The following is a 15,081-nucleotide window of genomic DNA, read 5'->3' on the forward strand; positions in this document are numbered from 1 at the left end:
ATACAGTGCACAGATGAATTGCAGTTACTTTGGGGCAAAAGACTGAAATGAAAAGACTTCACTTTTTTACACCACATATTTCTGTATTGTTTGAATCTATTAGGAATATGTACTACTTTCATAATGCAAAATAAGTAAAAATTAAAAGGACAAACTCTGATCTAGAAATATGTTCAGACCATGACAATGCAAATTACTATTTATACTTGTTCATATTCTTGAATTTTTTACATTGAACAGATACTGTTTTATAGATATTAAACCTAGTAAAAAAAAAAAATTCCTTCCCAGGGTTCCTACTGCCTTCAAAATAAAGAAAAATGTCTCATCCACTGAGCAGAGACAGCAAGTTGTCCTGACTACCCATTCTTCCCTTCTTTTATAGCAGTAAAACCCCTGACTTAAAGCAGGGTACATATTGTTTCAGAATACCAATTACATTTCCCAGAATCCCTAGCAGTCAGGTAGGCCATGTGACTAAGCTCTGGCCAATAGAGTGACAGCATGGGTGCTATATGTGCAACTTCTGGATCACGCGTTTAAAGAACAGTAAAAGAAGCACTCACAGTAAGAGAAATACAAATTAAAACTATATTGGGATACATTTCTCACCTAACAGATTGGCAAAAATCAAAAGTTTGAAGTACACTCTGTTGGTGAAAGTATGCAGAAACAGGTATTCTCATACATTACTGGTGGGAATATAAAATTACACAATGCCTATGATAGGAAATTGGGGGATATCTTTTAAAATGATGACTTATTTCATTAACCCTTTGACCTAAGAGTAATCTCATTCCTAGGAATTTACCCTAAAGGTAAACCTCCAAAAAATATGTGAAAAATACATACTCACAAGGTTATTCATTGTGGCATTATTTGTAATTGCAAGATATTGGAAAACAACCTAAATGCTCATGCGTATATAGGAAACCAGTGCAGTAAACTATGGTCCACCCACACAATGGAGTACTATGATGCTGTTTAAAAAAAGTGAGGAAGATCTCTGTGAATTCACATGGAGTGGTTTCCAAGATATATTGGTAAGTTTCTTAAGTACAAAAGAGTATACACATTTGTGTAAGAAGGGGGAAATGAAAGAATGGAGTGGAGTAGAAAAAAATAGGAGGTGGGAGAGTAACAGTACTTTGAGTTTACCTTTTTATATAATTTTGACTTTAGATACTTGTTAATGTTTTATATCTTCTAAAATTAAATAAATCAAGAAGAATAGGGGGAACAAAATACAAACAAATGAATCAAACTTTTTCAAATTAATAATAATTAATCCAAGTAACTTTAAATACAGTGCTTTGTATACCTTTGGTCAACAGATAAAAAACACTTTAAAGAAATCTTAAGCTCTACTGTGGTGGCCACAGTAGACTTCCTTTCAGGACAACCTGCTGTGGGAGCAGCTGACAGAAGGTCTCCAGCTGCCGCAACTTCAGATCCACTGCGGCATGAATGCCATGGCCATGGCCATATGTACCTGAGTTACTATCAGCCAATGGCCAAGCATGACAAAAGTACAGGGCCATTCCTGCCCAAGGCAGGTCTCCTCTAATAAATAACCTTTGCTGGGGACGTCCCCATCGTCCCAGCCGAGACTCTCAGACTGAACTGCAGTCTGACCTGCGCCTACCTATTCCTCTTTTCACAGACCTGCATTGCAGTCTAAAGGATTGCCCTGACTTTTCCTGCTCTCTGCCCTTTAGCCATTACAGGCATTCCCTAGATCAAGCTCTTTTACATCGAATCCTATTTCGGCACCTGCTTCTTGCAGGATCTGGCCTGACACAACAACTTAGTAGCTTTGCTGTTTGTAATGGTATGAATGTAGCAATTCTGAAGCATTTGTGTATATATTGTAGGATTAACTAAATTAGTAAATATATCGATATAGTTGGGAATCAGCATGCTAACTGCAGGAAAAGAAGAAACAAATATGGAATGAGGGAAGCAGGAAGAATGCTGTTGTGTTGAATTGGAATAGGTCAGTATAACCTCATGAACTGTGTGTGTGTGTGTGTGATATTTATAGGAAATGTATATAGGAGATAGATATAAATAGATATAGTGTGGGTATATGTATATATATGGGTATGATTATATATACGTCTTCTAGCTTCGTCCGCTGAGGAGATCGAGGAGCAGCAATGTCCCATTAGCAATGAGAACATCTAATGCCCAGATGTTAGTGTCTAAATTCCATTAAAAGGAACCAGGGGGGCTTCCCTGGTGGCACAGTGGTTGAGAGTCCGCCTGCCGATGCAGGGGACGTGGGTTCGTGCCCTGGTCCGGGAAGATCCCACATGCCGCAGAGAGGCTGGGCCCGTGAGCCATAGCCGCTGAGCCTGCGCGTCCGGAGCCTGTGCTCCACAACGGGAGAGGCCACAACAGTGAGAGGCCCGCGTACCGCAAAAAAAAAAAAAAAAAAAGGAACCAGGTAAAAACACATGTCTACACAGAGACATGTATGTGAATGTTCATAGTGGCATTAGTCACAATGGCCAAAAATCCAAACATTTTAATCCAAATATCTATCAACTAGTGAACTTTTAAATGTAGCATATCCATACAATAAAATACCAACCAGTAGTAAAAAGGAATGAACTACTGATACATTCTACAATATGGATGAATCTCAAACACATTATGCTAAGTAAAATAAACCTGGCACATAAGACTACTCATTGTATGATTCCATTTATTTGAATAGTCCAGAAAGGCAAATCTAAAGAGGCAGAAACCAGTGGCTACCTAGAACTAGAGGTAGGTGTGGGTAGTTGTGCAAATGATCAAGAGGGAAATTTTTGAAAGTTGGAAATATTCTAAAAATGGATTGTGGTAAATGTTGCAGAACTTGCTAAATTAGGGGAATTGTCTCCTAATTACTTTTGCAGCTTCATGTCCCAATGCTTCCTTTCATGCATCCTAAATTCCACTTTATGAGTCCCAGTGGAGCCTCATACTTCCAAGCCTATGGTTAGGTTACTCCTTCTGTCTGACGGGTCATTCCTCCCAGTCTCCACCTATGACAGCATTATTCATTCTCCATGGCCCAGAACAAATGTCACCCCTTTTGTCATGCCAGAGTCAATCCCTTCCTTCGTGCATTCTCATTAAACATTCTTTGCACAACCCTGAGAACACTCTCCACTCTAATTCTTCCAGCTGTGTCTGTGCATGGCTGTCCCATCACCACTGGACAATGCTCCTTGGGGACAGGGATCAGGTCTTACTCCTCTTCAGCACCTAGCAAAGTGTCAGGAACATCATTAGCATTTGGCAAATGAACAAATGAATGAATGAAGCTATGAAGAACAAGTGACACTGAAGTGAATGGAAAAGATATCAGCTGTTGTAAGCAACAGATGAGCCAGTTGTTGGGAAGGCAATTAAAAAACAACTACAAACACTGGCCCAGGTTCTGGGCAGTACTGATATTAAATATTCAGCTTGAAGTAAGATTCTGGGAAGATGGCAGACTAGGAAACACCAGGAATCTGTCTCCCCACCTAGACAATAAGTGCACTGGCAGAATCTGTCTAATGTAACTATTTTGGAATTCTAGAATCTGTTGAAGGCTTGCAACTTCCAGGAGACTGTATGGATAGTAAATTGCGGTTGATTTTGGCCAATCTAACCACTTCTATTCAACATATTACTGGAAGTTGTAGCCAGAGCAATTAGGCAAGAAAAAGAAATGAAAGATATCCAAACTGGAAAGGAAGAAGTAAAACTATCTGCTCGCAGATGACATGACCTTACATGTAGAAAACCCTAAAGATTCCACAAAAGTAAAACCCTGTTAGAAATAACAAGTGAATTCAGCACAGTAGCAGGATAAAAGTCAACACACAAAAATTAGGCACATTTCTACACACAAGCAATGAACAATCTGAAAAGGAAATGACAAAAACAATTCCATCGACAATAGCATCAAAAAAGAATAAAATACTTAGGAATTAGCTTAACCAAGAAGGCGAAAGACTTGCACAATGAAAACCACAAAACATTTCTGAAAGAAATTAAAGGTGAAAGAAATAAATGGAAACATATCCTGTGTTCATGGATCGGATGACTTAATACTGTTAAAATGTCAATACTACCCAAAACAATCCACAGATTTAATCCAATACCTGTCAAAATCGTAATGATGTTTTTTTAGAGCAAGAGAAACCTATCCTAAAATTCATATGGACTCTCAAGGGACTCCAAATAGCCAAAACAAACTTGAAAAAGAAGAACAAAACTGGAGGACTCAGACTTATTGATTTCAAAACTTACTACAAAGCTACAGTAATCAAAATAGTCTAGTACTGGCATAAAGACAGACCAATGGAATAGAATTGAGAGCCCAGAAATAAACCCTCATATATATGGTCAAATGATTTTTGACAAGTGTACCTTGACCACTCACTGGGGAAAGGACAGTCTTTTCAACAAGTGGTGCTGGGAAAAGTGGATATCCACATGTAAAAGAATGAAGTTGGACCCTTACCTAATACCACACACAAAAATTAACTCAAAATGGATCAAGAACCTACATGTAAGACCAAAACAATAAAACTCTTAGAAGAAACACAGGGCAAAACTTCATGACATTGGATTTGGCAATGATTTCTTGGATATGACACCAAAGGCGCAAGTAACAAAATTAAAAATAGGCAAATTAGACTTCATAAAAATTTTAAAATTTTGTATATCATAGACACTATCCCCAGCAGAAAAAGGCAACCAACAGAGTGGGAGAAAATATTTGCAAATCACATATCTGATAAGGATTTAATATCCAGAATATATAGAGAACTCCTAAAACTCAACAAACAACAATGAAAACATACCATTAAAAAATGGGCAAAGGACTTCAATAGACATTTCTCCAAGGAAGATCTATGAATGGCCAGTAAGCACATGAAAAGGTTCTCAACATCAAAAATTATGAGGGAAATGCAAATCAAAACTACAATGAGGGCTTCCCTGGTGGCGCAGTGGTTGAGAGTCCGCCTGCCGATGCAGGGGACACGGGTTCGTGCCCCAGTCCGGGAAGATCCCACATGCCGCGGAGCGGCTGGGCCCGTGAGCCATGGCCGCTGAGCCTGCGCATCCGGAGCCTGTGCTCCGCAACGGGAGAGGCCACAACAGTGACAGGTCCGCATACCGCAAAAAAAAAGAAAACACACACACACACACACACACACACACACACAAACAAACTACAATGAGATATCACCTCATACCCATTATGATGACTATTATCAGAAAAAAAAACCCAGAAAACAACAAGTATTGGCAAGGATATAGAGAAACTGGAACCCTTGTGCACTGTTGGTAGGAATGTAGAATGGTACAATCACTGTAGAAAACAGTGTGGCAGTTCCTCAAACAATTTAAGATAAAATCATCATATGATCCAGTAATTCTACCTGTGGGTACATACCCCAAAGAATCGAAAGCAGGATCTTGAAGAGATATTTGTACACCCATGTTCATAACAGCATTATTCACAATAGCCAAAACGTAGAAGAAACCCAAATGTCCATTGACAGATGAATGGATAAGCAATATACGGCATACACACACAGTGGAATATTACTCAGCCTTAAAAAGGAAGGAAATTCTGTAATATGCTACAGCATGGATGAACCTTGAGGACATTATGCCAGTCACAAAAAGACAAACACTGCACGAGTCCACTTATATTAGGTACTTAGAGTAGTCAAATTCATAAAGACAGAAATTTAAATGGTAGCTGCCAAGGACTGGAGGGGAGGGGAGAATGGGCAGTTATTGTTTATATTAGGTATAGACTTTCAGTTTTGCAAGATGAAAAGTGTTGTGGGGATGGATGGAGGTGATGGTTGTACAACAATGTGAATATATTTAACACCGCTGAGCAGTACGCTTAAAAGTGGTTAAGATGGTAAATTTTATTTTGTATGTATTTGATTACAATTTTAAAACCCTACCAAACAATGACTATGTATAAAAGGACAATGATGGGCTTCCCTGGTGGCGCAATGGTTGAGAGTCCGCCTGCCGATGCAGGGGACGTGGGTTCGTGCCCCGGTCTGGGAAGATCCCACATGCCGCAGAGTGGTTAGGCCCGTGAGCCACGGCCACTGAGCCTGCGTGTCCGGAGCCTGTGCTCCGCAAGGGGAGAGGCCACAACAGTGAGAGGCCCACGTACCGCAAAAAAAAAAAAAAAAAAAAAAAAAAAAGGACAATGATTATGAAGACGCCCCATCTCTTACCTTCATCAAGTAGCCAGCAAATACAAGGAAGCCTTTTGAATGCCGATGCTTGGCCAAGGAGAACCCAAATCCAGAGTCACAGCCTGTGACCAAGACAGCTTTGCTGGCAGCCTGTTTTAAAAGGTCAGACCCCACATTAGGAACCCAGGATCCTGAGGGCTGAATGACCAGGCCTCCTCTGGGCAGTAAAAATTAGGGCTTCCTGAGTGGGCCAGGCCTGGCCCTCCCCACTTGTCTCTTGCTGTTGGGAGAAGCACCCTGGTATAGTAGAAATGCTTGGACTCAGAATCAAGAGACCAGGTTCTAACCCAGACTCTACCACCAACTAGCAATATTGCTTGGGGAAGTTACCTCCTCTTTCTGGATCTCAGTTTCCTCATCTACAATCACCATCATCACCATCACCATCATCACTGTCATCTTCATCGTCAAGTACTGAGTACCTACCATGGGCAAGGCACTGTGCATGCATTATTTTAATTCTCACAGTAACTCCATACAATAAGTATGATTATTATATCACGTTACAAGTGAGGAAATAGACATTTTAAAATGCCCAACATAATTAGCGATAGATCTGGAACTGAAAGAAGGACTGAGAGATTTCGGAGTCTAAACTCTTAACCCCTAACTTCATTTGATGGGGCAGGGGTTGTTCAGCGAGTGAGAGAGTGGCTCTGAGTGCCCTCGAAGCACAGAAGCCCTTACTCTGAGGGTGGGTCAGGGCGTGGGAGCCCAGGGAGAAGGGCTCTGACCAGCTGGCTGGCTCCCAGGTAGCCAGGCTGCCACTCACTGGGTTCACCGAAGCAGCGTGTAAGTCCGACGGTCAACAGGGACAAAGGAGGCAGAGTGAAACAGCAGCGAGCCTCTGCAAGAGGAAAGAAAGCCATGAGCAGAGGCTGTGGTCACACCAGACCTTGTTCTGGGGTGGAAGCAACTCAACAGGCCCTCAGGCACCAGTACCCACCCTACTCACTACTCCCACCCCAAACCCCTGAGGACAACCTGCTGGTACCACTTAGGAGGAGGGCCTGTTTCCTACAGGTTACTAGTCTGGGACAAAGTGGGCCAGCAGTTGCAGTGGACATTTTTGCCACTGTGTAGGAAGAGCCTTCCAGTGATAGACCTCTGTTAACAAAGCCTTCTGTAAATGCAATGTCTTAACCCTTAGGTTTTATATGGTTCCCTGATAGTTTTTTTATTTTGAAATAATTCTAGATTCACATGAAGTTAAGAATACAGAGAGATGCCCTGTACCTTTTACCCTATTTCCCCTAATGGTAACATCTTGCAAAACTCTAGTACAATATCCCAACCAGGATATTGACATATGCAGTGAAAATACAGAAGAGTTCCACCACCACAAGGATCCTTTGTGTTATCCTTTTATAGCCACACCCACTCCCACATCCGCTTTAACCACTAATCTGTTCTCCACCTCTATAATTCTGTCATTTCAAGAATGGAGTCATAGAATATTAACCTTTTGGAATTGGCTTTTTTCACGCAACATAATTCCCTAGAGATTCATCTGATTGTCTATTGTTGCATGTATCAATAATTTGTTCCTTTTTATTGCTAAATTGTATTCTATGGTATCCTGTACCACAGTTCGTTTAACCATTCAACTATTGAAGGCCATCTGGGTTGCTTCCAATTTAGGGCTATTACAAATAAAGCGGCCAGGAACGTTCCTGTACAGGTTTTGTGTGAACCTGTTTTTCTCTTGGGGAAATGCCCAGAAGAGCAATTGCTGGGTCACATGGTAGTTGCATGTTCAGTTTTTAAAGAAACTTTTAAACTGTTTTCCAGAGTGGCTATAGCATTCTACATTCCCAGCAGTGATCCAGTTTCCCCATATCCTTGCCAACATTTGGTGGTATCACTATTTTTTATTTTAACCATGCTGATAACTGTGTAAAGATATCCACTGTGGTCTTAATTTGCATTTCTCTAATGGCTAATGATGTTGAAAATCTTTCCATGTGCTTATTTGCCATCAGTATATCCCCTTTGATTAAAATGTCTCTTTATGTCTTTTGTGCATATTCTATTGTAATTGGAGTGTTTGTTCTTTCACTATTGTTTTGAGAGTTCTTTATATGTTCTAGAGGCTAGTCCTTTGTTGCATATGTGGTATGCAAATATTTTCTCCTAGTCTATAACTTGTCTTTTCATCCTCTTAACAGGATCTTTACGTAGAGAAACAGTGTTTCATTTTGATGAAGTCTGATTATTCAATTTTTCCTTTTATGGATCAATCATATTTTGGTGTCAAGTTTCAGAACTCTTTGCCTATGCCCCAACCCAAAGATTTTCTCCTGTTTTTTTCTAAAAGATTTAGTCTTGGTTTTTTTTTTTTCTTCTGTTTTTTCATTTTTTGGCCATACCGCGAGGCATGTGGGATCTCAGTTCCCCAACCGAGGATCGAACCCGTGTCCCTTGCATTGGAAGGTCGGAGTCTTAACCACTGGACCTCCAGGGAAGTCCCTAGTCTTGTGTTTTATAATTTAAGTCCATGATCCATCATGAGTTAACTTTTGTATAAAATGTGAGATAAGTCAAAGTTGGTTGTTTTTGTTTTTGCCTATGAATATCCATGCTCCAGCACCATTTTTTGAAAATGTTATCTTTCCTCCATTGAATTGCTTTTGCACCTTTGTCAAATATTGGTTGGGCATATCCATGTGGTTTTATTTCTGGATTCTGTTTCATTGAGCTATGCGCTCCCACCTTATTTTTCTTTTTCAAAATTGTTTTTGCTATTCTATTTCCTTTGCCTTTTCATATAAATTTTAGAACAATCTTGACTTTTTCTATAAAAATCTGACTGGGATTTTGATAGAAATTGTGCTAAACTTGTATATCAATTTAGGGAAAGTCAACATCTTTACTTTTTTGAGTCTTTCAATCCCTGACATAGTGTGGGTCTCCATTTATTTAGATCTTTGATTTCTTTCATCAGTATTGTATCATTTCCAATGTACAAATCCTGTATAATTTGTTGTATTTATACCTAAGTAACTCATTCTTTTGAGCAATTGTAAATGGTATTATTTTAGATTTTGATATCCACAAGTTCATTGCTAGGATATAGAAATACACTGACTTGTGCATGTTATCTTTTATTCTGTGTCCTGCTGAACTCACTTATTAGTTCTAGGAGTGCTCTGTGGACTCCTTGGGATTTTCTATGTAGTCAATCATGTAATCTGCAAATAGGGATAGTTTTATTTCTTCTTTTACAACCTGTATGACTTTTATTTCCTTTTCTTGCTTTATTGCACTATGGTGAGTCAGTGGTGACAGTGGACATTCTTGCCCTGCTCCCATCTTAGGGAGAAGGCATTCAGTCTTTCACCAGGAAATATGTTAGCTGCATGGTTTTCATAGATGCTGTTTATCAAGTTTAGGAAGTTTCCATCTATGCCTATTTTTCTGAGAGTGTTTATCACTAATGAGTGTTAAATTTTGCTTTTTCTGCAATAATAGATTCATGTGATTTTTCTTCTTTGGCTTTCAGTTTGGTGGATTACATTAGCTGATTTTTAGCAATGAGCCATCTTTGCAGCCCTGGAACAAATTCACTTTTTCATGGCTTACAACTCTTTTCATATATTGCTGAATTCTACTGGCTAATATTTTAAGAATTTTGGCACCTATATTCATGAGGGCTATTGGTCTGCAGTCCTCTGTTTTGTATGGTCTTTGTCTGGTTTTGGAATCAGCTAATACTAGCTTCATAAAGTAAATTGGAAGGAGTTACTGCTGGGTACGGATGGGAGTTCCGGCTTCCCACTGGGTCTTCACCAATACCTCCCTGGCTGTGAGGGGTCGGAGTGCCTCACTACTGCTCTCCACTGTATGGGGGTGTGTGGTCTCATTATTGCTGAGAGGTGGAGGAAGTCCTAGCTCTCCGTCTCTACTAGGTGTCCTCTGACACTCCTCCACCCCATTCCACCCCACCCCAAGCAGGCAGGGTTCCTTATTACTACTGGGTGAGAATGTAAGTCCTGGCCCCTACTCAGCTTTCTCTGACACTACCCCTGGTGGGGGCATTGGTCACAAGTAAGCAGAGTGGTATGGTCACTACACCCAAAACTAGTTAAATGACTTTATGTAAAATCAGTCACTGTTTTACCATAACCCCAGGATTTGCTGTACAAAAAGAACAAGGTGTCCCTGGCAGAACTGTCCTTGTTCCCTGCCATCCTTTTGCACTATTTGATATTTTAAAAAGTAACAAAAAGGTCACAGCAAGAAAAAAAATTATTTCAAACTGATTTGTTGCCAGATTTTCTCTAACCCACCTCCCCATATTCAAATATATCCACTCAAACTTGACTATCTCTGGGTGTATTATACCAGGCGCTACTGCTCATACCCAGCTATCAATGGCATATTTCTACTTCTCCAGAGAGCACAAGGCTCCATCCCTCCACACCCAATCCCCAAGAGGCAGAACCCTGATAAGGTGAGGGCCAAGAACACTGCTGGGAAGCTCCAGCTGACATAGGAGTGCCCTCCTGGACACCACTTGGTTTCTCAGCCTTTCCCTTTGGCCACTGCTGGGACTGCCTCATCCTGCTCTTATTTCTTCTCTCACTTTGCAGCTCCTGCAGATGCTACGGGATCCCTGGCTTGGGGCTACTTCTCAGTTCAGAGGGCCCTTGGGGCTAGGAAGGCCTTAGCACCTCAATTCTTTAACTTTAGTTAACAAGCACCTGGGAAGCTTGTTAAAATGCAGGCTCCCAAGTCCCTGATTGACATTCTGATTCAGTAGGATGGGGTGGCCCCTGGAAATCTGCATGTTAAACCAACACCTGATTCCAGTACAGGCAGTACTGGGAAAGGCCTGGTTGATGTAGGTCCAGAGCAGCTGTTCTTGGGTTCTCCTCCCTGATTGTTTACTAGAATCACTTGGTAAAACGATCATGATTATGTGCTTACGTTATTAAAAAGAGATCTTACCATTTAGCAATAGATACCTAAACACCAACATCATGTCCAGGATTTGCTTTGAAACAATCCAGTAGAGGGAGGGGGAGGAAAGTGGGTGGGAACACAGATGAAACAAGACTGGTCATGAGCTGATAACTGTTGAAGCCCAGGTACACCAGGGATCAATTTACTACTTTCTACTTTTGTATGCGATTGAAATTCTTCCCAAATAGTTGAAGAAGAATTAAGGAACCAAGGAAGCTTTTTAAACTATTCCCATGGTTGGCCTCACCCCTAATGAATGAAATCCGAGTCCCCAGGAGTGGGGCACGGGGATTTTTTTTCCCCACTGCGCTCTAGGTGATTCTAACTTGCAACCAGAGTTTGTAACTGCTGCCTTAGGAAAAGAGAAAAAGGACTTTTTCCCCATGGGGTTTCCTTTTCAAGCCTCTTGACTGCCAAGTCCTAATATCTCTGGGGACAAAATCAGCTCTAGGCCACAGCCCAGCCAAGGCAGACACTACTGTTTGCTGCTAATATCTATTCTTCTCATCTGTCTCAATACCAAAATGTTGTCTGGGGTACCAATGTGCCCAATTCTTTCCAGACTATCGCCTACCCAGCAATCATGTGACCTACCCCTGGTCCATAAGGTGCGAACAGAAGTCTGCAATGATTGCCGGGAGAGTTTTGCTCTCCTGATGCGGGGGCAGCTCCTCCCTCCTTCCATGTTGCTTTTCTTCTTCCTGCCTGGACTGAGGCTGGAGGTGGAGGAACATCGCGGCAGCCGAGGTGAGGGCCACCATCAGGATGACAGAGCAGAAGGAGACAAGAAGCCTGGTTCCACTGATACCTCTCCAGCCCTGGCCTTCTGGAAGTCTTTGCCCTTCTAATTGCGATGCAGTCCTCATACATTGGCTTATCAAGGCTAAGAATGCCCCTGAGGGGTTGAGTCCGAATCCCATAATATAAAATAGTGAGCATTGCCCTGGAGGGTCACCTCTCCCCAGGAGGGTCTTGTGGTGGCAGCAAACGGCTGGTCACACAAACCACTTACTCTAATAGCTAGGCCAGTCTCACAGGTGGTACAAGTTAAACTCAGGGTAGTCAGTAAACTTGCTGAGGGGTGAATCCCAAAGAGGTGGCCTCCAGATTCAGAGGACAAGAGCTTGCTGATTTCCATCCTAACCTAGAAGAGCAATCAGATGGGGTGGAGAGGTTGCAATCCGGCATTTCCCCACAGGCCTGTGGAAGAACCAGCTGGTCCCTGGAGCACTGGCATCCAGGAACTCACCAGGCCACATTCGAGACACCACCCTGTGCTGGCCAAGGCATTAATGCTGGCTTCTCTTCCCTCCTTCCAGTCTATGTCTCTATCCCTTTTGTTCCTTCCGTCACAAATCAGCAACAATAACCAGTTACCCAGCTTTCTGCTGAGAGGAGTCAGGAGTCAGCTTGACAGCCTGAATCTAACAAGATGGGTTTAGGAAGGACAAATGTGGATGACGCAAGGGCAGCTGGGGAGGAAGGAGGTCTCACACAGCAGCACCTGTGAAAAAAAATTAGTCTGATCAACTACGAAACACAAGTGATGTGGCCGCCACAAGAAGCTATGTGAGCCTAGGCTGGACAGGAATAGGGAGGCAAGGGCCACTCTCCATTCTGCCCAGGTCAGGCTGCCCTGGAGTATTACACGCCATGCCTGGGCAGGCAGAGCTGAGCACTGGGGCTGAGCCAACTGGTGTGTGTAACCAGAATCCGGGAAGTAGTGTCCTGGGCGGAGCCAGAGCCTTGAGAAATCCAAAATCTGAGGGCTGTATAGAGCCAGGAAGCAGAGCAGGTTGTCAGGGCAGGGACCGCATCCGGCCATTTCTGGGGAGGTTTCATCTGGACAGGTGCTGTGTACCGGGTGACTGCTGCTCTGAGCCATGTAGGGGAGGGGAGGGGGGTGTTCTGTTTGGGGCACCACATCTCAAGAAACAGCTCAGGCCAAATGGGCATCATACAGGTGGGAAACCTGGATGCTGAGTGGGAAAACCATGGGAGATGAGCAATGAAAAAACATGCAGATGCAATAAGAGAAGTCAGGGGTATTAGGATGGCACAGTATCCCCAGGGATAAGAGATTAACTTGTTCAGTATGAATACAGAAGGCAGACCCAAGAACAGGGGGTGGCATTTACAGAGGAAAGATTTGTGCCCAGTATGAAGAAGGACTTTATAATAGCACTGTCCAAAGACAGGTCGGCTGTGAGAGGTACTGACTACCTCATGGCTGGAGATATTCAAATAGAGGCTGTAAGGTCACTTGTTAAGGATGAGATCAAAGGATCACCCACAGGTGGGGACTGGAGCATGAGGCCCCTTCCAACTGAGATTCAAGCAAAATGATCGGGCCACCCAAAGACCTCGTGTCTGATCCAGGCACAGTGATCACCCACCATTCCTTCCACCTCACACATCTGGGTCTCCCTCCCTGACCTCTGCCGACAACTTTTCCTGGAGGACAGCTAATGCACTCTGACTCAGCTCTGCCCCTGACCACCCTGTGCCCAACCCCTCAGCCTAACCAGGTGATTTCTACAATCCTTCCAGAAGACTCAGAGTCTTCTGGGATAGCCTTTCTTTCCCTTCAAATGAGCCAGAAGCTTGACTAATGCCTTACTTCCCTTTAATTTTTTAAAATAATAAAGCATTGAATATTTCATGTGATTTATTGAATACTGTACTAAAGTGAAAAAAAGAATGTTTGTATGGGTACAGAATGGTTGTATCACTCCCTTTAATTTGAGGATAAAATCTTTGTAAAAGTATTTAAACTTCCTTTGGGATTATTTTCTCCTCCATAAAAAAAATCTCCAGAAATCTCTGAAAGCCATTTTTGAGACAGATTTTATCATTTCTGTGAGTCATTCTCTGAAAAAAATTACAGCAAATCTACTTTCAAAAGCCCTTTAACAGAATCAAGCTCCATTCCCTCTTTGATGGGATATCAACTCTTCTTATATGATGTCCTCCAGCAGTTGAAGCCTCACCTCCAACCAAGCTTCTGTATCCTACGGAAATGCTTTTAAGCAAATGCTGCTAAAAACCTCAATGCATGTTCTTCTAGATATATTTATTGGCACAGAAAATAACCATCAATTTTCTAGCTGCTGGGTCTTTGAATTTAACCTGCCACTTGATTTCACTCCTCTCAAATATAAAAGAAAGGGCATTATGTTTTCCCTTGCTCTAGCTGCAAAAGAAGAAAATGAGGTAGCAGAGCACACTAAATTCCCTTGGAAAAGGCAATTTCCAGAAGCTCTCAAAGAAGAAGAGCTGCTTGTTTACTTTGTACTTAATGCTTTCTCTAAATCACCCAGTTCAGTGAAGTCTCACGACATTTTAGTTAACTATAGTTTCATGTGCGAGATTTTAAAAGAGCCATTAACCAGGTGATTAAAGTAATGAGATCTGTGCCTCCTGATGTGAGGCACTAAGAACGGCACCACCTCACCTGAGTGGGTTTCTTCCAAACACACAAACCTGAATCTAAACATGAGGACATCCCACAGCCCACACTGAGAGACATTCTTCCAAGGTGTTAAGGTCATGAACAACAGGACTGAGGAACTGCCCCTGACAGGAAGAGAGTAAGGAGACATGACAACTAAATGTACTGGGAACCCTGGTTTGGATCCTGAACCAGGAAAATGTCCATTCGTGGGCCATCTGGTGAAACTTGAATCAAGTCTGCAGATTAGTTAATAGTATTATATCAGTGGTAATTTCCTGGTTTGGATAACTGCACTATGGTTTTGTAAGATGTTAACACTTGGGGAAGTTAGGCGAAGGGGTTATGGGAAACTTTTGTACTATTTTTACAACTTTTGTATAA

At 42.1% G+C, this 15,081-nt stretch overlaps 1 protein-coding gene across 1 annotated transcript in view; it reads right to left on the reverse strand.

The window, feature by feature from the left end:
- The window catches only part of BDH1 (3-hydroxybutyrate dehydrogenase 1), a 34,411-nt gene that overhangs the window by 12,223 nt on the left and 7,107 nt on the right, over positions 1 to 15,081 (reverse strand). Inside the window, 4 exon segments of the mRNA XM_029213725.1 lie at positions 3,237 to 3,258; positions 6,261 to 6,371; positions 7,054 to 7,071; positions 7,074 to 7,128. Coding sequence (XP_029069558.1) covers positions 3,237 to 3,258; positions 6,261 to 6,371; positions 7,054 to 7,071; positions 7,074 to 7,128 — 206 coding nt within the window.

The sequence above is a fragment of the Monodon monoceros genome, unplaced genomic scaffold (genome assembly GCF_005190385.1).
Source record: "Monodon monoceros isolate NGI ecotype Baffin Bay Population unplaced genomic scaffold, NGI_Narwhal_1 Super_Scaffold_11, whole genome shotgun sequence".
Taxonomy (NCBI): Eukaryota; Metazoa; Chordata; class Mammalia; order Artiodactyla; family Monodontidae; genus Monodon; species Monodon monoceros.